This window comes from Alexandromys fortis, unplaced genomic scaffold (genome assembly GCF_014885135.2).
Source record: "Alexandromys fortis isolate MF-2015 unplaced genomic scaffold, M_Fortis_MF-2015_v1.1 scaffold_4, whole genome shotgun sequence".
Lineage (NCBI taxonomy): Eukaryota > Metazoa > Chordata > Mammalia > Rodentia > Cricetidae > Alexandromys > Alexandromys fortis.
The window spans coordinates 20,617,806-20,638,202 of record NW_026067944.1 but is presented as its reverse complement, the minus strand read 5'-3'; the positions used below and the strand labels follow the sequence as shown (position 1 = coordinate 20,638,202).

General features: G+C 42.9%; 1 protein-coding gene across 1 annotated transcript in view; it reads right to left on the bottom strand.

Annotated features, from left to right (window-relative positions):
* Positions 1 to 17,563, bottom strand: part of Crybg3 (crystallin beta-gamma domain containing 3) — a 111,908-nt gene extending 94,345 nt beyond the window's left edge. Inside the window, exon 1 of the mRNA XM_050148707.1 lies at positions 17,250 to 17,563. Coding sequence (XP_050004664.1) covers positions 17,250 to 17,398 — 149 coding nt within the window. The 5' untranslated portion in view covers positions 17,399 to 17,563. The remainder of the gene's footprint in view (positions 1 to 17,249) is intronic.
* Positions 17,564 to 20,397: the final 2,834 nt, after the last annotated feature.

Below are 20,397 nucleotides of genomic sequence, written 5' to 3'. Positions count from 1 at the left end.
GAGAGAGAGAGAGAGAGAGAGAGAGAGAGAGAGAGAGAGAGAGAGGACACCTATCTACAGGGCACATTGCAGAAAAAAACAGAAACAAACAGAATCTTATTGCTTTAATTTCAGGAACACCTTTGACAATATTCCTCCTCCCCTAGAAGGATGACCAAATTTTTCTGTTAAGACTTCACTCCTCTTGAATACCTTTCTCACTGCAAAGGCAAGATTAAAGCTATCTACACTCAGCATCCTTTTAGAAATAAGTCCAAATGTTTGAAGGTTTTAATAAAGCTTTTATCCTCCATATTTGCTAGTCTTCCCCCTCCCCCAGAAACTATGTCCAGTAAAAGGATACTTTGTCATCTTTACCCCGTAGACTATGAAAAGGAGAGGGAGGGAGGCAGGGAGGGAGGCAGGGAGGGAAGGGGGGGGAGGGAAAACACAATAGCAAAGACACTCAAAATAGTTGATACTGGCATGCTGTGTAGTAAAAAGAAAATGAGCTGATGAGACCCAAAAAAACTGGTACTTTCAGATCCAAAAACATAAGCCATATAGTGCCAAACTTCATGTAAGACAAGAGTCCATTCCTATGGTTTGCTCATAATGTAAAATATTCCAACAGTAATATTTTTAGAAGGCACTCAGTTAGCTCATTGTAGGGAGAAAAGGGCAAGAACCACTATTACAGACAGACACAAGTTACTTGGCATCCTTAAGTAGCCTTCTCTTACTTAACCAAAAGAGCACAAATATAAAGGTCAACATAACATACAAGCTCCTCATTTCTAAGCAACCTTATAAAGATGGTATCTGCAAGCCAGGACTCCAACATGTGGCCTTTAAGCATTTACTTGCTTTGTGCTAGACATAAAACAAACTTCTGGATAATGAAAACAGAAGGTATATTTAAGCATCCTAAACTTAAGATAATTTCCATGAGGTTCTGGTCCATCATCTGAAATTACTTTTTTTTCTTGTTTTTAACTAAGTTCTAACAAGATAATGGAATCCTTGACGGCTAAGAAACACGAAGCTGGTTCCAATAATTAACCAAGCCAACAGATACAGAGCACGTTGTAGGCATTCTCCCTGGCGCTAGGGGTGTGGCAGTAAGGAAAAGAAAAACAAAACAAAACAAACAAAAACAAAAACAAAAAAAAAAAACCTTTGTCTTCTTCAAGCCTTCTGAACATATAGCATAATAGCCCAGGGTGCTGCATTTATAAAACAAACATCTTATTGTCAAGACTAAAGTGGGACGAGGAATCTACATTGTAACAATCACCCCCATTCCCAGGTGTTCAGCTGAGGTCACTCTCTGACACTGCATTCTTGAACAATGAATTGAGTGCCTCTCTGGATTCAGCTGAAATCCACGCCTGGTTACATAGGGAAGAGAGAAATCTGGTCAATAAGACCCCTATTTAATACTAATCCCATAAGGTCAGTGTTGACGCACAAAGATTAAATACTAACTAGAAAACTCATAGAGAATGTTAATTCCAAGCAGTGTTGCTGCTCAAACTCGGCATTAGCTGTGACTCTAATGAGCACCCAGAGTAGGATCCACAGTAAGAAACCACCTCACTGCAGTCCACATCACTGGCAGAAAAACACTCATGTGGTCAAAGAGCTACTTCCTGGACCGAGGGAGGACAGGCTTGACAAAGCGGCCTTTTATTGAACAAAGTTTCTTGGGGGTGGGGGGAAGCAAATATTTAGGCTTAAGCTTTCCAAACAGCTTGGCTTCTTTGTAAAATGAGCCCGCCAGTGGGGCGTGGTCAGTAGGGAGGAGAAGACATTCTTGGACAGGAAAGAGCTCCACTACCTGACTCCCATAACACTCGTCCTTCATGATTCTGGCTTTGTCAGAAAAATCCAGAACTAGTAAAGATCTGAGTACTGTTTCTTTAAATGTCTTAGGGATGTTTAGCCTCTTCTCTACAGATGCGGGAGTGGAAGATGGAGGCTTAGCCTTGTCTCTACAGATGCAGGAGCGGAGGATGGAGGCTTAGCCTCTTCTCCACAGATGTGGGAGTGGAGGGTGGAGGTTTAGTGAGATGCTCTAAAGATGCTGGAATAGATGATGCTTTGACATTTCTAGAGATGAGGCAACCCCTGATGGCAGGACATCACCGGCAGTCATTCTGAACAACAAGGGCACTTAACCTCACTTGGGCAAGTCCTCACACTTAAGCATCACCTGCCAAATGGCTGTCCTTGGGGAAGTTGGCCACACCTAACCTTTTCTGTTTAGAAATGATATTCTCTGGCTTTTATTCCTCTCAGCCTGTGATGCCTGAAATTGTGTCCCCTCTCTGCATGTTCATTTCCATTGCACAAGGGAAACTGTCTCACGGGTCTACAGTCACAGGATGGGCAACAGAACAAGGAAAGGGAAAGGAACCAGGGCAGGTCTATATGGTTTGCTCCCTCCTCATAAATATCAGCTGGATTTAGACCCTGACCACTAAGCCATGTCTCCCACTGAAGCCTCGTTAGGCCTGTCCTTCCTGGCACGTTGCTTCTTACCACACAGATTACTACCTGATCTAACTCCTGTGATGAATCTAGTAGCAGCCAGAATCTGGCATTCATTATACTGTGACCAAATCATGTTCTAGTCCTCCCTGGACTAAAGAAAAGATATGTAATGAACGCTCTTTCACAGACCCACTGTCTAGCTATGGTCACCAGTAGTGAGGTATCCCTTGGGACCTCTCAACAGCGGATAGGCTCCTGGGGGAAGCAGAGCCATTGTCTTCAGTGGTACAGGTGCTAGTGACTTGTTCATGCTTTATTGGACAGCTTCACATTGCTGCCCATCCTGGTGGCTCTTGTTAAGATCAATGGGTCATAAAACTGAAGAAGCCGAGTGGTGGTGACGCAGCACTCAGGAGGCAGAGGCAGGCGGATCTCTGTGAGTCTGAGGCCAGCCTGGTCTACAAGAGCTAGTTCCAGGACAGGCTCCATGCCACAGAGAAACCCTGTCTCAAAAAATCACCCCCCCCCCGCAAAAAAAAAAGAAAACATGATAGCGGGAAAGAATGAATGACCAAAATGAATGAAATTACAAAAATGTTTAAATGAAATAAAAATCTTTAAAACTCAAAACAGACATATACCTAGTTCAGCGTCAGCACCTCGGGGATAAAAGGCTTTCCAGCAACATCATCTTCCTGGATATGATTTCACAAATATGTAAATTTCAGGACCGGCCAGCTACTATGAGATGGTTTCCGCACCTTGACCTCAGGATGCTATGAGTCTAAAACTACAGGGTCAGTGATAAAAGAAAACAAACCAATCTAGTCTGAGGGAAAGGAAGAAAAAGACTATGTCCAGGAAGCCAGCCACAAATCAAAACTAATGTCAGTGCATTATAACAAAGAGACATGTCCACTGCCCCTTATCTCAAAGTTACTTGGAGCTACCTCCAGGCCTGTTCTCTATTCCCTTAGTCACCAGCTTCGCCCTCAATGTGGTCCTTAAATAAATATTACTCCCACATCCTTCTCAGAGGCTGTCTATGTCACAGAGGCCATTGTACATGAACCTGAAATCTTTTTCATAGAAATACAGCTTCCCACTTCAAGCCCTAAAATCCTCTTTGCTCAGTGTTCTACTGGTGTCTATTATGAATTAAACTGACGTTTATGTACTATCCTGCAATCCCATCTAGTAAGCCCTATTCTGCCTCTATGAAAAGAGATTGCCAGCCACATCAGTGATTCAGAGACAACCACCTGGAAAACTGTCCTTTTGTAAATGACGACTGCCAGCAGTAGAGCAGTACTTGCACTTTTTTAATGACCATTAACAGGACATAAAACAGGTGCTTATGACACTATTTCTGGGCTCCAAATGCAAAGGTAACTAGAGGCTGCAATTTTAAAGGCAGTCAAACAGCATGCATTTCAGCTCAAACATCTGGCATTCGAATGATTTCAGAAATCTTTGGAGGAAAAAAAAAAAAACAAAACCCAGGGAAGAAGGAAACGTAATGGGTACGACGAGATCTGGTTGCTCTGCAACCTTAGCGTATCTGGCTCTGCTCTACTCCATATGCTGGCCTTCTGGGATGCTCATCTCTGTGATGCTTTATTTTCGGTCCTCCCTCTCCGTCCCACAACACAAGCCCATAATTACAGCTCAGTCCCAGTCTGCGGAGTGAAACTCCCAGCAGCCGGAGCTGTACTGGCTTCCACTCACTGATCTTGTACAACTGCCCTTTCCTTCCCACTCACGCCCTTCAGACTCTGAACATCTGTGACCCACCTCGTGAGAAGTGAAGCAACATCAGGAACCTTCAGCTCTGAGAGGAATTCTCAAACTGGTACTATAGCTGGTTTTTAAAATAGGGCATTTGGGGGTGGAGCACAAATCAGTGAGAGAAGGCTTGTCTAAGTGCAAGGCTGGCTAGAAGTTGGCTCACCAGTATCACAAAAAGCTAAAAAAAAAAATACTAGCACAGGATAGTCATTCACAAACCATTCAAAACAGTCCTGAAGGAGGACTGGAGACCAAAAGATAAGCCAAATGGTATCTTCCCTGATTTCTACAGAGCCTGGCCATGGCTGACCTCCCCCTCCAACTCACATCCTTCCTTTTCTGTAAATTCCAAGATAAATATATATGTACATGACCACGAAAAATATTCAAAAGCTAAATTATATTTCAGCTTCTTGCTAGGGTCTCCCCACTGCTAATTCATCTGGTTTCTGCCCCTTTCCCACAGCATGGACACTCTTCCCTCCATTCTGTTGGGTCTGCCTGTACCTACCGTCCGTCGCACAATACTGTGAATCCTCAGGACCTTCAGAATGGTATGTATCCTCTTACTCTGGAAAGCTCCTGTTTGGATGTGTCGATGCATCGCTCCCAGGTACCGTCCAGCTCTCTGCTCAAGTGCTACCCTGTAGAAGGCTTTGATGATCACACTTTCTGACCCTTAACTCTAGACCCATCACTTCCGTCCTGTCTTGTTCCTTCATCCTGCTTTTGCTAAACTTTAAAGCATGCTATGTATCAAGTTATACCATTTATATTCTTCTCTCATCCAGCAGAATACAAAATCTATGCAAGTAAAGATGCTTAGATACTTAGACAAGATCTTGACAAACGATAGCAGGTACAACTAACATTTTTATAAGGATTAAATTTTAAGGTTTTATTACTTAAATATGTGTACTATTGTAGAAAGTATTAAAGCACTATTGTTGAGGGGATATACATAAATTTCAATCCCAAAGAGAACATATTATTTGTAAAAATATCTGAATGTATATATATATATATATATATATGGATGGGACATGTCTTTGAGAGGACAGACAGAGTTCTGAATGTGCCTTTATTTTACATTTTCATGGAATTGAATGTCTGTTTTACAAAATCATAAACTACTATTAGAAGAGATTTTAAATGATATAGTACTGTAGCCGAGTCATAAAAAAAAGAAATCGATAAAAAATACAATGAAGAAGAAATAACTAGACACAAACTATAAATATTGCACAATGGCAAATTCCTTGTTACATAATATAGGCCACACTATCAAAGCATATCCTTACCGAACTACTTAGAACAGTGCAACAACCAAAGTCACTATAGCTCACAGCTTCACTTTGACTAACCAGCAAGAGGCCACCTCCAGCTAGAGCATGACCCCTGGTGCTTCCCCGGAAAGCAAAAGGCAGAGTTCACACCTCACCTAACCAGTTGCCACTATTGAGATGTAAAATGCAAAATATCCAGCAGTGGGAGGAAGGCTGGCAACTACGAGAGAGAAAATTCTGATTGGTCACTGTGCCAATGCTGGGCCATTGTCTTGGGGTTTCTATGGCTGTGAAGAGACACCATGAGCACGGCAACTCTCATAAAGGAGAACATTTAATTGTGGTGCCTCACTTAACAGTTCAGAGGTTTCGTCTGTTATCGGCATGGTGGGAAGCAAGGCACCATGCAGGCAGACATGGAGCTAGGGAAGGAGCTGAGAGTTCTAATATCTTGACTTATGGACAACAAGGAGTGGTCTGTCTCTCTGGACATGGTTTGAGCATATATAAGACCTCAAAGCCCAGCTCCTCGGTGACTTAATTCCTCCAAGAAGACACCTGCTCTAAAAAGGCCACACTTCCTAATAGTACCACTCCCCCTTTCTTTTTCTTTTGAAACCACTGCAACCAATGAAATCACCAATATTTCGGGAGCCACCTCGGAGGTCTAGCCATCACTGTGGGTCTTCCCTTTGTTCTGACAGTTTCAGAGAAATTAGACTGAACACCTAATGTTTTTTTTTTTTTTTATTTATTTTGTTTTGATTTTTGAGACAGAATCTCACTGTGTGTCCCTGGCTGTCCCAGAACTAGCTCTGTGTAGCATTAATAATAAAATCCCAGAGTCAGAAATTGGGGTTCAACCTGAAAACCAGACAAGCAAAGCAGACAAGTCATTAAAGAAGTCTTACTTCTACCAAGACTGGTGACTGCAGACTAAGTAGATTAAGCCTCTCTCTCCTCTCATTTTATATTCCCGCTAGTGCTGTAATTAAAGACATATGACTCCCTAGTACTGGAATTAAAAGTGTGAGAGGCACTACCACCTGGATATGTTTCTGCATTGATCCTTTATAGCCCAGGGTAGCCTTGAACTCAGAGAGATCCTCCTGCATCTGTCTTCCCAAATCCTGGGATTAAAGGTGTGTGCCACCAGTAGCGGCTTAGCTTTGCCCTTCCCATATTTAGGCAAGTCTTATTTATTAAAACAAATAAAATATCACTATAGCTCTGTACACCAGGCTGGCCTTGAACTCACAGAGATCCACTTGCCTCTGTTCCGGGTACCGGTACCAGGATTAAAGGCAATAAGTGTGCAATCTTTGACCTTGACTGTGCAATCTTTCAGCAACGGTGGCCCAAGGAGCAAGGGAAGGTTAAGGAGTTCAGTGCTTACTCAATAAAAAGCTCAAAAACAGTGATACTCAGAGTTTTCTGTAAAGGTTTGAGAAAACATTTCATTTTTGTCCTTTTGTAAAACACTAAAATAACAGCGAATAAGTAAACAACAGGAAATCAGATAAAATTTTACTAGATAAAACGAGCGAGGAGTACCACATCCGAGAGTTTGGAAGAACAGTCAGACAGAAACTGGTTAGCGCGGTGTAAATGGCTGCAAAAGCAGTTGTCATTTTGGCGTAGCCTAAGAATTCCAGAAAAATTCCAGCGACTTAGAACAAAAGTTAAGAGAAGAAACACAAGGCTGAAACTGTTAACAGGCATCCCAAATAACATCCAGAAACTACGGTCATTTGGTATGAAATTAGGAAAAAAAATTAATGTCTTCAAGGTCTGGAATCCAAGCCTTGAAGGAACCAAAGAAAGGGGAGTTTTGGAAAAACCCTTCAACCTAGACGGTTAAGAGAAGAAGGAAAAGAACAGTGATTGACAGCCAACATGAAAAGGAGCCTACAGGAAATCTATTATTCACCTTTGTACTGGATTGAAAGGAGATTAGATTTTCTCAAAATGTACAAAGGGAAAAATTAGTCACATATAAAAGGCCTCCACATGAGATTACTAGAAAAAGTCTCAAAAGCAAAGAGAATTAAAGGAAATGGAGAAATAGCTTCAGAATCCATACAGAAAAAAGTTCAGAAATGTAAAAACTAAAAAATGTATCTCACATCCACTATTTCTTGTTGGACATAATCTTGCATAACCAGGGACTTAACTAAGGCAAACATGAAATCCAAAAATGGGAGCTGGTATAGATTTGGATAGGGGAAGGAATGAGATGAGAGGAAGAAGATCTTGGGGGCATAGAGGTGAACCGGGCAATGCCATTTCGAAATATGGACAGAAAACAGAAAACGTTTTGTAAACGTGTTTGGGCATCCTAGTAGGAGTAACAACAGTGAAGAAAACAAAAAAAATGGAGCAGTTTACTCCAGGAAAAAACAAACAAAGGTCACATAAGGAAAAGGAATCATAATACAGGGCTCGGCTAAACAAAATAAATTTGCACAGAAATAAAAATCTGAAGACTCAATTTTTATTTAATCCCTCAAATGATAATAATTGTTTAAATAAGTAAAGATTCATCTATCATAATCGGCAGTTAACAGATACAACCTAAAATGAGTAAATAATAAAGCATTATTTAGACTGACACAAATACTGGAAGAAACAGATTGTGTGTAATTAAAGCAATTTCACGTTTAAAAAAAAATCTCAAGAATGGGTTTTCACTTCTTGATTGTTTCTACATCCCACTGCCTTCCACCATGGTAATTAGATTTTTTAGAAAGGAGTATAGAAGTGAGCCATTGTGGTGCTGGATGCCTGTAATCCTAGGACCAAGGATGCTAAGGCGGGAAAGTCATAAGTTCAAGGCCAGCTTGAGCTACCTACCCGGTGAGTATAAGGTTATCTAAAAAAGTGATACCCAGTCTCAGGAAAGGAAGAAAAATGGAGCAGCGTGGTAGGTAAAGGGAGAGAGAAACCTAGGTTACACCTTGCTCACTGGTGGATTCCCAGAACCTAGGAGACTGCCTGACACAAGGATATTTGAATCTTGTAGACTTGTAGATGGACACTTTTAAGTCATGGGACCCAAATGGGGAGACACTTGGAGGAACAGATACATTTTTGCATATGACTTTTCCAATGAAATAGTAGTTTTCCTAATATACAAAGCACATTCACTTTACATATCTATCAGCCTGAAGAGACTTGGGTGGCATGTAAAATCTGGCCTAGGAGTTATGAGGCAATTATGCTGTACTGAACCTGGTCACAGTGGATGGCAGATGCCCTCTAACTGAGTAGACATGGACGGAGGGGGGAGGACCTTGAACTTTCCACAGGGCAGGGAACCCTGACTGCTCTTTGGATTGGAGAGGGAGGGGGTGAGGAGTGAAGGGAGGGGGAGAAGGATGGGAGGAGGGGGAGGGAAATGGGAGGCTGGGAGGAGGCGGAAACTTTTTTTTCCTTTTCTCAATAAAAATAAAAAAAAAAGAGTTCTGTGATTTCATCTGTTCATTCAACCCAGCATTTTTTTTAAAGATTTTAATTTTCTTTTATGTGCATTAGTGTTTTATCTGCAATCATGTCTGTGTGATGGTGTTGGATCCCCTGCAACTGTAGTTACAGACAGTTGTGAGCTGCAGTGTGGGTGCTGGGAATTCAACCCGGGTCCTTTGGAAGAGTAGCCAGTGCTCTTAACCATTGAGGCACGTCTCCAGCCCCATTCCACCCAGTTTTACATTATAGATTGATAATGCATACATCTCAATTATACCTTTAGAGAGTGTCACAAAACCCAAAATAAACAAACAAACAGAAAAACAAATAGTCCTATAGTGTATACAATACAACTACATACATCCTTAACCAGAATTTTCTTATTTGAAAAAAAGTTATTGTAGTCTGTTCTTCTTGGGTCAGTAATTTTTAGATTTTCTTCTTTTACAGACAAATGTTCAGCAGGTCTCAGACCAGTCTCTTTTCTTTCTATAATAGGTAATTCACACAAGTTTTAAGTGTCAAGAACTGTAAAAAAAAAGGAAGTCTCCCTGCTTCCTGGCCCTTACCTCGGCCTCCAGCCAATGAGAACAGTTGGCACACCTCTAGCAGAGCCCCTTCCGCCCCTCCTTTCTTCTGCTTTGTGCCCTCTGAATGTGCCTTGGAGACATCTCCTTAAGGCATAAAGCAAGTTTTGCCATTCTTTCCCAACAGGAACATGGCATTAATGTATAAATATTAGATAGAGGTACAATTTATTCACAGGAACCTAATTTTTATTTTCATTTCTGCTATTAAAATAGTGCTGCAGTCACTAAACTCTCAAACAGTTTAACCTGTCACCAACTTTAGTATCTGTGTGATGGGTCTCTGACATCACTAGGAACGCCTGTTTCCCTCCACAGTGGTGCTATCAATTTACTCTCGCCAGCTGCTTTTACGTTTCAGTGGCAAAACACCATGACCAAGGCGACTTACAAAAGAATCCATTTAACTGGGCCTACAGCTTCAGAGGGCTAAAGTCCATAAGGGCAGAGCAAAGGCAGGATAGGATGGCTGGAAGAACTGAGAGCTGACAATCGAACAGGCAAGCAGGAGGCAGGGAAAGCTAACAGGGACTGGTGTGGGCTTTTAAAACCCACAGTGACGTAATTCCTACAAGGCCACATCTCCTATTCCTCCCAAACAGTTCTAACCAACTGGGGACCAAATATTCAAATACATGAGCATACGGACGCTATTCTCATTCAGAACCACAACCTTCCTTTAGGAGCAGGATCCTGTTTATCCGTTTCAAAATGGAGTTTTGCTTATTGAATAAACAGAAAACGCTATCTTCCTATAATTTTAACTTTTTATCTATTTGAAAGAGACTGACTTGTATATTTAAATACAGATTCATAATTCAAACAATATATACATTTGTTTTCCTCTCCTAGCTCACAGGACTATAAATTCTTTACTGTACAGACACTGACCTATTCCACCTGGCCAGACGTCTAGCTTGCATGCAATTGTCTGTTTCCATTTGGACACATTTCCCAAGGCCAGTCTTCTCTTACAGCTTTTTCCAACTAAAGCAGGGAATACTGTCACATCACGTAGGCTTTGGATTTGGAAAGAACCACCTGCCTTCTGATTCTACTGCTGGTACCGTGAGACATTTGATACCCAATCCTTCCATCCTATGCGTGTGAGAGATGAAGAAACTTCTCCCAACACTGCACAATAAAAAAATAGTATATCTGTTCAAATCCCCAAGCACAGGAATCTCATAAAGTGTTAGTTTCATTTTGTCATCGCTAATCTGCCCAGGAACAAAAAGGAAAAAAAATAGCTAGGTGGCTAAGCTGACTGCTATTTCTGTGTTTTGGGACACTTCCCTGAAATGATTCCAGAAGTTAAACACTGAAGGAGAGTCCTGATGGAGGTGTTCCACCACTTAGCTAGTAACACCTACCCGCTGAACACTGGAGGTGAATTATTTCTAGCTGCAAACCTCCAACAGGTCCTCCAGCAGCGGCAAACTATTCAGTGCACAGATCACTACCCCCTTGGAACGCTGAGTCCTCAAGGAATGCACTTTCTGGCTCCACCTATGAGTAAATTCTTGTTGAGGCTGCAGAGGCAAGGAGGAGAGAGAGAAAACACTACTGTCTGCCTCTGGCTGGAGCTATGATCACATATTAGCTCCCACACTATTCTGAGCTAACCAGTACTAAACAAAATATACTCGGGGAAAAGCTGCTGTGAGATTTGAGGCCCAATTAAAATTTTTATCCAATATATGACATTAATGAAGAAATATGGCTCAGCCGGTAAAGGCAATTGCTTTCAAGCCTGACAACTGAGTTCAATCCTAGGGACTTCGGGGTGGAAGACAAAAACAGAACCCTGCATGTTGCCCTTCAACATCCACACACGTGCATCCGTGTGTATATGCACACATACAAATACGCAAAATAAATGCAACATATTTTTCTAAAAAGAAAAAATGATCTGAACCAAACAAGTCACCCATGCTAAAAACATATTAAGTTTATACTGAGGTCGCTTTTACTCAGTCATCTTTATATGTTCTCTATGCAGCATCATACTGGGGACACCCGCACAAAGAAACCACATCAGCTTGCAGAGTTCAGAGACTTGAATTAGCTACAGTCTCTTCACCTTTTATCTCACGGCAGCTCTCTTTTCACTGGAGCCCGGGTTGAGTTTATATCTCTCTACACATTCCTGCCACCTCTGTTTTATTTAGCATTTCTTACACAGCTAAGCTTCCACTATTTCATTAGAACCTTGAGTGAGAAATGCAATACTTTGTTGAGGGATTATTTTCTGTTTTACAAACTGTCATTATTCTTTCTATATATTTTCCACTGATGAATAAAAATGCTAAAATACATCTCTGGCTCCATAAAGACAGGAGCTCTGATTACAATGCCAGTAGAGTTAGATTGCATAACTAAATCCTTTCCCAAAGACCCCCTACAGCAAGAATTCACAAATGAGCAATCCCACAGGCATCCTATGAAAACTGGGGGGAGGTGGAAGAATCTCACTTACAAAAGGTAGAGTCTTGAAACTCAAACAGTTTACCACTTCTCTCCTGCCAAGAGTAAGTTCCATGCTCCAAGTTAGCCTGGCAGAATAACGAGATACACACCTCCGAGGGCTTCTAGAATTTAGTAGGCATTTTGTACTACTTCAAGTATGAATTGCTGGCAGGTCCTTATTCACCTCAGCTTAAATGAAGGTCAATAGCTCTCAGCCTGGTCATTAGAAGAGTTTTCTTTTTGCAGTCCTATCTCCTGCTCTACAAGCCATTAGCTGCCTGACCTCTGTCATTCAACACCTTCAGCTGTGAAGACAGGCACAAACACCTTCCAAATACATTTCACAAACCCACTTGGTTAGTAAAGTGCTACCCTTGGCTGAAAAGTCACTAGATGACATCTTTAATACTCTAAACAAAAAGCACAGATTCACTCTTACCTGTGTTTGGGAAAGACGATAGATACCAAGGTAAGACACAACTCCTGACCTTCAGTTCAGGGAGCCTGTCTTTCCCTTTCTGTCACTGATACTTTTAACAGTTCACTGAAAGTCAAAGTCATAGTGCCCATTCTATAAGGAAGCGCTTCTTCATTCAAATGTGTGTTTTGTTTGTTTTTGAGACAGTATCTGTCTCACTATAGTTTAGAATAATCTAGAATTCATTACATAACTTACACTTGAATTTGAAGCAATCCTCCTGCCTCAGCCTGTGGAATTCCAGGACTACAAGAATGATCCAATATACCCAGCTTTTCTGGCTGGTTTTTTTTTTTTTTTTTTTTTAAAAATTCAAGACAGGTTTCTCTATGTAGTTTTAGCTGTCCTGGAACTCACTCTGTAGACCAAGCTGGTCTCAAACTCAGAGCATCCTCCTGCTTCTGCCTCCATGAATGCTGGGATTAAAGGTATGTGCAACAATGACCCGGTCATACACAGCTTTTAGCATAATGTTGAAAAACTATCATTTTGAAGGGTGGAAGAGAAAATGGCATTTAATGAACCAAAGCAATGAAGTCAGAAATCTAAACTCAGTCCTTACCCTTGGGGTACATTCTTACTCCCCTGTGATCACAGGTAAATCACTCTCCACTGGGAGTGTTGCCACGCCCCCTCCATCCACCTGCCCAAAGGTGTTCTGAGTTAGCCAAATGACCAGAGATGCTACTGGCAATTGGTAGGTGGAAATCATGGGCATCAGACGTCCTGCAATGGGCTGGAGAGTCAGTTTAAAGAACCGTTACACCCCAAATACAAATAGAATCTGCCATTAAGAAATGCCCTATCCTCGGTGTCTTCAAAACTGTAAGAGGCTTCAAAGTGTAGCACTTTGTTAGCCTGTCCTGTAAATGAGAAACTCAAGCAAAAGTTTTCTGCCCAGGGTAAGCACACAATCAGTCCTTGAGAAATGTCTTATCACGTGTGCGCTCCCTTTTGACTTACAGGTATTGCACGGAACCCGTAAACAGGTTCACCGTGTGGCACAGCAAGAAGCTTGAGAAATCATTTTCACAAAGCAGATAAAGTAAGAAGGCAGAGGTTCACCTACAAAGCTTCACACTCCACCATGTCCATTTAACGGAGCCATAACAAACAAAACAACAACAAAACAAAAAATTCCCAGTGAAGAGCCAACCATTCTCTCTAGAGACCTAATTTTCTGGATGCCTCTCTCTTGGTCCCATCAACATACCTCTCCTAACACACCTTAAATTCCTGCAGGTCCCTTGTACCATCTGCCACACCTGTTCCTATTTCTCCCCTCCTCCCAAGTTCTCTGCCAACAGAAACATGCACAGTTCATGGGTCATTTAAAGTCACCTAAGTAATAAGGCCCCCACTAGGCTCTTCTTTATCTCCTAAGGGGTCCAGTCTTATGTGCCAGTCAACTGAGCTGAACAATACAATGACAACTGTCAAAAAGAAACATTGAAATCTGGGAGGTCTTTGGTTTTTCGAAACAGGTTTCTCTGCAAAACTCTAGCTGTTCTGAAACTTGTTCCCTAGACCAGGCTGGCCTTGAACTCAAGAGACTTGCCTGCCTCTGCTTTACAAGTGTTGGGATTAAAGGTGTGTGCCACCACTGCTTGGACAATTCCGCAAGTTCTTAAAAGTTCCCTGTGAAAACTTTTAATTGATATTTTCATTTCCATATAATCTGAACTGGCATAAGCACTTCAGGATCTGGTTAACTAACACATTAGTTTAAATACAACAAAAGGTTGTATTAACCTTCTTTGATTGCTGAAGGTTTAATGAGAAGACAGTAGCAGCAAACTCAATAAATAAAAGATGTGTTCACACCAGGTGAAGCCCAAGCAGCACAAAGCACACAGTGAAAACAAAGGTTGTCTTACACTCCAAACAGGGAAAGATAAAGAACTACAAAAACATGTGGGTTATTATCGTAGAGACCTGGCAGCCTCCAAAGACCCTGTGTTTATCCCAACGTATCCCACTGGCCTTTGTTTTCATTGGTAGTGAACAAACATCTGTGGATGGAGATGATGTCATAAACTTGCCTTTCATTAGTCTCGTTAATATTAATGTTTCATTTTTAATTCTGCTCTTAAGAAGCTGCTATGGGGTTCTGTTCTTAAGAAGTGTGTATCCTGTTTTGTATTTGGGCATGAGTAAGCTGAGTAATAAAACACGCAATGGCCAACACAATGAGTTCAGGCAGGAGAGGAGCCTAACTAAGCAAGGAAAGCCAGGGAAAACCATTTCATCCCAAGATACGCACAAAAAAAGCAGATGTTAATAGGCCATGTACATAAAGGGGCCTCAGTGTTGTGGGCACAGGTGAAGAATAGCTATTTAAGTTTAAGCAGCTCTTTTTTCTGCTTCATTTTTTTATTTTTTAAAAAAGAAAACAAACTTTTTTATTTTACATACCAATCCCAGTTCCTACTCTCTTCCCCTCCTCCCAACCCTTCCACCTCTCCCTTCCCCTCATCTCCCCCCCACCCCACCCTCCATCCACTCCTCAGAGAGGGTAAGGCACATTGCTTTGAGAAAGGACCAAGGCTCTCCCTACTATATCTAGGCTGGGCAAGGTATCCACCCAAAGAGAATGGGTTCCCAACACGCCAGTACGAGCGGTAGGGATAAATCTTGGTGCCTCTGCCAATAGCCCCTCATTTTGCCCCAGCCACACAACTGTCACCCACATTCAGAGGGACTAAGTTTGGTCCTATGCGGACTCCTTCCCTGTCCAGCCAGAGTTGGGGAGCTCCCATTAGCTCAGGTAAGCTGTTTTAGTGGGTGTCTCCATCATGGTCTTGACCTCTTTGCTCATATTCTCACTCCTCCCACTCTTCAACTGGACTTTGGGAGCTCAGCGCAGTGCTGAGACAGCTCTCTTTAAAACTTTTTTTTTTCTTATAGAAAATAGATTGTGATCATTCAAGCTTGTCAAAAGTTGTGCCAAATATCACTTCCCAAATCTTAAATGGTTAGACATGATACAGGTAGTCTTTACTGTTTTTTAGGTGGGAGCTCTTTTCTTGGATAACATTACATGGCTACCTACTATACTAATCCACATCACATCTACTGGACTAACTCTACTACCCTAAAGCAACTACCACAAAGGTGAACCCTGCTCTAACACTAAAGGGTTTTACTGTCATAAAGAGAAACAACCAAAATGTCCCTTTCTTTCTGGAACAGATCACAGTGACAAATCACGACTCCGTTTCCAATCTTGTTAACACCAGGGTTGTTCTATTACTGGGAAAAACGATACTACTGAGTGGTTCCATTTGTCTCATTACACTTTCAATAACGGCTTTGTGTTTGTTTATATCAGTGAAAAGAAAGATTTAAGCCCATATAAAAGAGCTAAACACCCACACCAGGGATTATCTGCAATCCCTTAACATCTGGCCTGTCCTAAAACAGATGAGTAGTGCCGGCACATGCGCAATCAAAACTGCCTCCTGAAAAGCCACAGTCCTGCCTACCGGGTGGTGAGGACCGTCAGAGAAGCCATAGGGGAAAAGGATGGACCCAGGAGCTAGATTAGTCAGCCCCAAGCAGAAAGAGTTCAGAATGGAGGAGTGCCTGCCTTAAAAGGGCAAATAGGCCAGGGGAGCAGGCAGGGTTTCAGGAGGAGGCTGATAGGAACTGGCCTGCCCACTGCTCTCCACCACTCTCCTGTGTCCGCCTGGCGCTGAGCCTACAGCTTCTACAGCACCGAAGATTGTTAGTGCTGTTACAGCCATGGCAGTAACCACAGCCCAGGTGAGACTTGTTAGACTTCAAAACCATCACCAAGGGCTGTGAAACTTCCAATCTTCACAACCAGGACAATAGCGTCTGAACTTCCAAGGAGAATAACCAGTCAATTATAAATGGCCATTTCTTGGAAAGATGTATTTTGCTAACAGGTGATCATAATGGAAATGTTTCACAATTAGGAAAACCAGGGAGCACAAAGGACTAACAGCAAATCACAACCCCTAAATAGTAATGGAACTAGAACCGTCAGTTGTTTCCGATCCATTTTCTTTGAAGCCTATCACCAAGTCTTTAGTGTGAGGTAAATATAACTCTCTAGAGGGCAACCTTCCAAGGACATGGGTTACAGGTTCTTCTGGTGCAACCCAAATTGGCCTCACTTCTCAACCAAAAAAAAAAAAAAGTTTAAAGGAGCGAGTTACCTCCTTCAGGGAGGATGAGATTAAAAAACGGGCATTTTAATGAGACGAATCTTTTAAAATGTCAAGCTTTAAAGTAGCATGGGGTAGAGGAAAAAAGATTAGGGAAAGAGGGCGCGCACTAATGATTAAGCCAGCTCCAGCCCTGGTTCCCAGAATCTGAGCGCCACAGACAGATGCCCCAAGTGAGATAGGAACGAGGAAGAGCGGCATCATTTAAACTGTAAACAAATCTGGGACGACTTCGGATTCTGGATGAAGTCTTGGGAAGCTATCTTCGCAACTCTTTTACGAATAACTTCGAGGAAAACTAAAGACGGCAAAGCACCCGTGGAGGGGGAGAGGCTCCCTCGGCTGAGTGGAGGGGACAGATTGGTGAGCCCCGATGGCGGCGGGAAAGGAAGCGCGCGCAGAGAACCGGCCGGGGACAAGAACTTCGCCAGATCTAAGCCACCCAGGGCGGGACCGGAGGAAACCGAGCAAAGCAAGAAGGAGCGAACAGCGCCCCCGCGTCTCCCACCTGGCGGCGCCCCGACTCGCGCTGGTCGGCTGGCCGGTCCCCGGCTTCTCCTCCTCTTCCTCTTCCTTGTCCCGGGAAGGGTTCCGCGGAGCGAAGAACCGGGAGAAGCTGTGCCAGGGGGCGCTGCCCCTCCTGCGGCCGCCGGACATGTCCCCCGAGTGGCCGCGCCGTCCGCGGGCCCCGACGTGGCGGTGGCCGGAGCGCGGGTGGCCGCAGCCCTGGCCTGCGGTGTGCAGCCGGAGTCGGCACGGGCAGCTAGCGCGGCTTCCCCAGCCCGGCCGGCACGAGCGCTCCCCGTGCGGCTCCTCCTCCCGCCCGCGACCGGAGCAGCCCGCCCCCCGGGAGGAGCCAGCGACCGCCACCGCCCCACTGCCCGCAGCCAGCAGGTCCGGGAGGAGCAGCCTGTGGATGCTGGGCTCCTGCTTCCCGCCCAAGCCACCCCAGCCCGTAGTCCACTTAGTTTTGAGAAGTTACTGTAAATGCGTTGTCTCCTCGCCCACGCTAGTGCAGTTTTAAAAGAGGGTCATCAATGAAGGTCTGTGGAAACACCTGGCAAGAGGCAGCACCCGCGTGCCCTGCTGCCCTGGGACCAATATACAATCATTCTAAAGACAGCTTTAGCCAGCTGGGCAGAAGACGCCAGGGTCCCATCTGTCCAGCTGTCGGCAATTTGTTTCTGCTTCAGCTGGCTTAGATGTGAAGTCACTCCCTATCCAGGTGTGCTTTAGTTCACCTATGGACTACTCCCAGAATCCTTTCTCAAAATGACACTGATCACAGGCAAATATGATTCAAGTATGACTCAAACTACAAAATGTTGAAACAAATAGTTTGCTGTTGCGCAGTCATTACTGTAGTCTGCAACCCCAAAGGTTGCAAGGTTAAGCAAAGTTTAAAATGAATTATCTGGTTATAATAACATGACTTTATATAGTGTAGCTGCTAGTGCTAGTGGGGCCACATTTTCCCCAGGTGTTTTGTTTTGTCTAAAGCCAAATTCCAGAAATCCAAGAAAGTGGAGGGGCATTTACTAACTAAAAATGTTATACAGACAAAACCCACGAAAGTAATCTCCCTCTGTGGCTGGTGGGAGAAGTGAGCAGGTTACACAGCTAACGGTAAGCCCCAGGGAATTGTAGCATTAGTTAAGGAACCTCCCAGCTGCCCCACAGCTGCTCCTTTGAAGCTTTTTAGTCCATCAACTCAACTGGATTGGAAATTAGTGTGAGAACGAGAAAAGATTAGAATCAGATAAAATTAGAGAGCGTAAGAAAAGTTCCCAAGCTAACATTATCTTGGAAGAGAATGTGTATAAAAGGTCTACTCCTCAGAAAGCCCAGAGGGGATCCAAAAGCAAATAAATACCTGGAGCAAAATTCTGGCTACCAGGCCTGGAACCTAATATGTCTCCCCAAAACAATGTTAACTGAATATCAGCTGCCTCTCCCACTTGTCCGGTGAGGAAAATGGTCCTTCCACCTCAGTGCCGGCCTGGAAGATGCAAACAGGGAGTCTGTCTGTCTGTGGATAAAAGTGACAGGGAGCCAATAAGATTAAGAAGTAATTCTGGTTTTAAATAATGCAAATTCTCTCAGAATTAGCTGCAACAGAAAAATGCTACAGTAGTCTACACATTAATATTTCTGTATAGCCGGTCTCCTGGGAACATGCATTGGAATCACAATATGAAAAGTCCTTGGTATTGAATTTTCATTTATTTGCTTTCCCAATATTTACCAGATTTTTAGATGTTCTATAGCCTTAAGTCTAAAGTTTTAATAATAGACACTTGAATTCTAAATTCTAGGATTTCACTATGAAATTCCAATTTTAGAGTTGTAAGGACCTTAGAGCTGCAATTTTGCCCAGTCATTTTCACTCATTCTTCTTTCATCTCGACATTTAGTAAGTGGCTGAGACAAGAGCATTGTTACTGTGACGCTGATTAAGTTTGAAGGCACCTCATAGACTTCTCCGGTGTGAGCAATGTAATTGGATGGTCACATGTTCTTAGATGACTGTGAAAAATAAAAAAAATAAAATAAAGAGACCAGTCCAAGAGAGGAAGGAACGGTAACATGAGCAAAGGGGTTAAGAGCATAATGGGGAAACTCACAGAAACAGCTGACCTGAGCTAGGGAGAGCTCACTGACTCTGGACTGAGAGCAGTGGAACCTGCACAGGACCAGACTAGGCCACTGAATGCGGGTGACAGCTGTGTGGCTTGGGCAGTCTGCTGGGTCATTGGCAGTTGGACCAGATTTATCCCTAGGGCTTGAACTGGCTTTTTGGAACCCTTTTTTTGGAGGGGGGGTGCTTTGCTCAGCCAAATATGGGAGGAGGGCCTCCATCATGCCTTAAAGTGATGTGTCAGACTTTGCTGACTCAGCTTATGAAAACTTATCTGCTCTGAGGAGTGGATGATGGGTTGGAGTGGGGGGAAATTTGGGGGAGTGGGAGGAGGGAAGAGAGTGGGAACTGGGATAGCTATGTAAAATGAGAAAAGATTGTTTTTTTTTTTAAAAGAATAGGTTTAATTTTTTTGTTGTTTTTTTTTTTTTACTTAAGTTGATTGAGACCACAGGACTTTTCCTCCATCCTATTTCTAGAATTAATAGGTCCTAGAATTCTTGGGCACATACTGAGGTCTGATGAGTGAAGAATACATTGGCTTTGAACTTGTGGGGGAATATTTATACAGTTTCAAGTTGCTCCTCTCCACAGGCTAGTTCAGCTGTTACTTAAATTCCACTTTGTTCATTGTGCAACTCATCAAGATTTACACCCAAGATGCAAGACCACACGTTCTGTCGAGACATGAATACAACTGTGGTTTGCTATGTATCGTGAAGGTGGAAAAAGATTGGAAAAGTGCAGCTAAAATATGACATATATAATATATTGCAGATGTCAGCAGAGAACACTGGTGGAGATAGAACTGTTTCTAAATGGCATAATTTCTGTCATGATAGTAATATGCTCTGTAATGTGCTCTAGAAGTTTATAGCTGCAATCACTCCAAACATTTGTTTCTGTATGATGTAAACTATGCCAAATAGAATTTCTCGGACTTCTTATTTGTAAGGCCTTAAGCCTATACCTCTTCTTTGAGCTTATATGTGCATGTCAGTGTGTATGGTACTTGTTT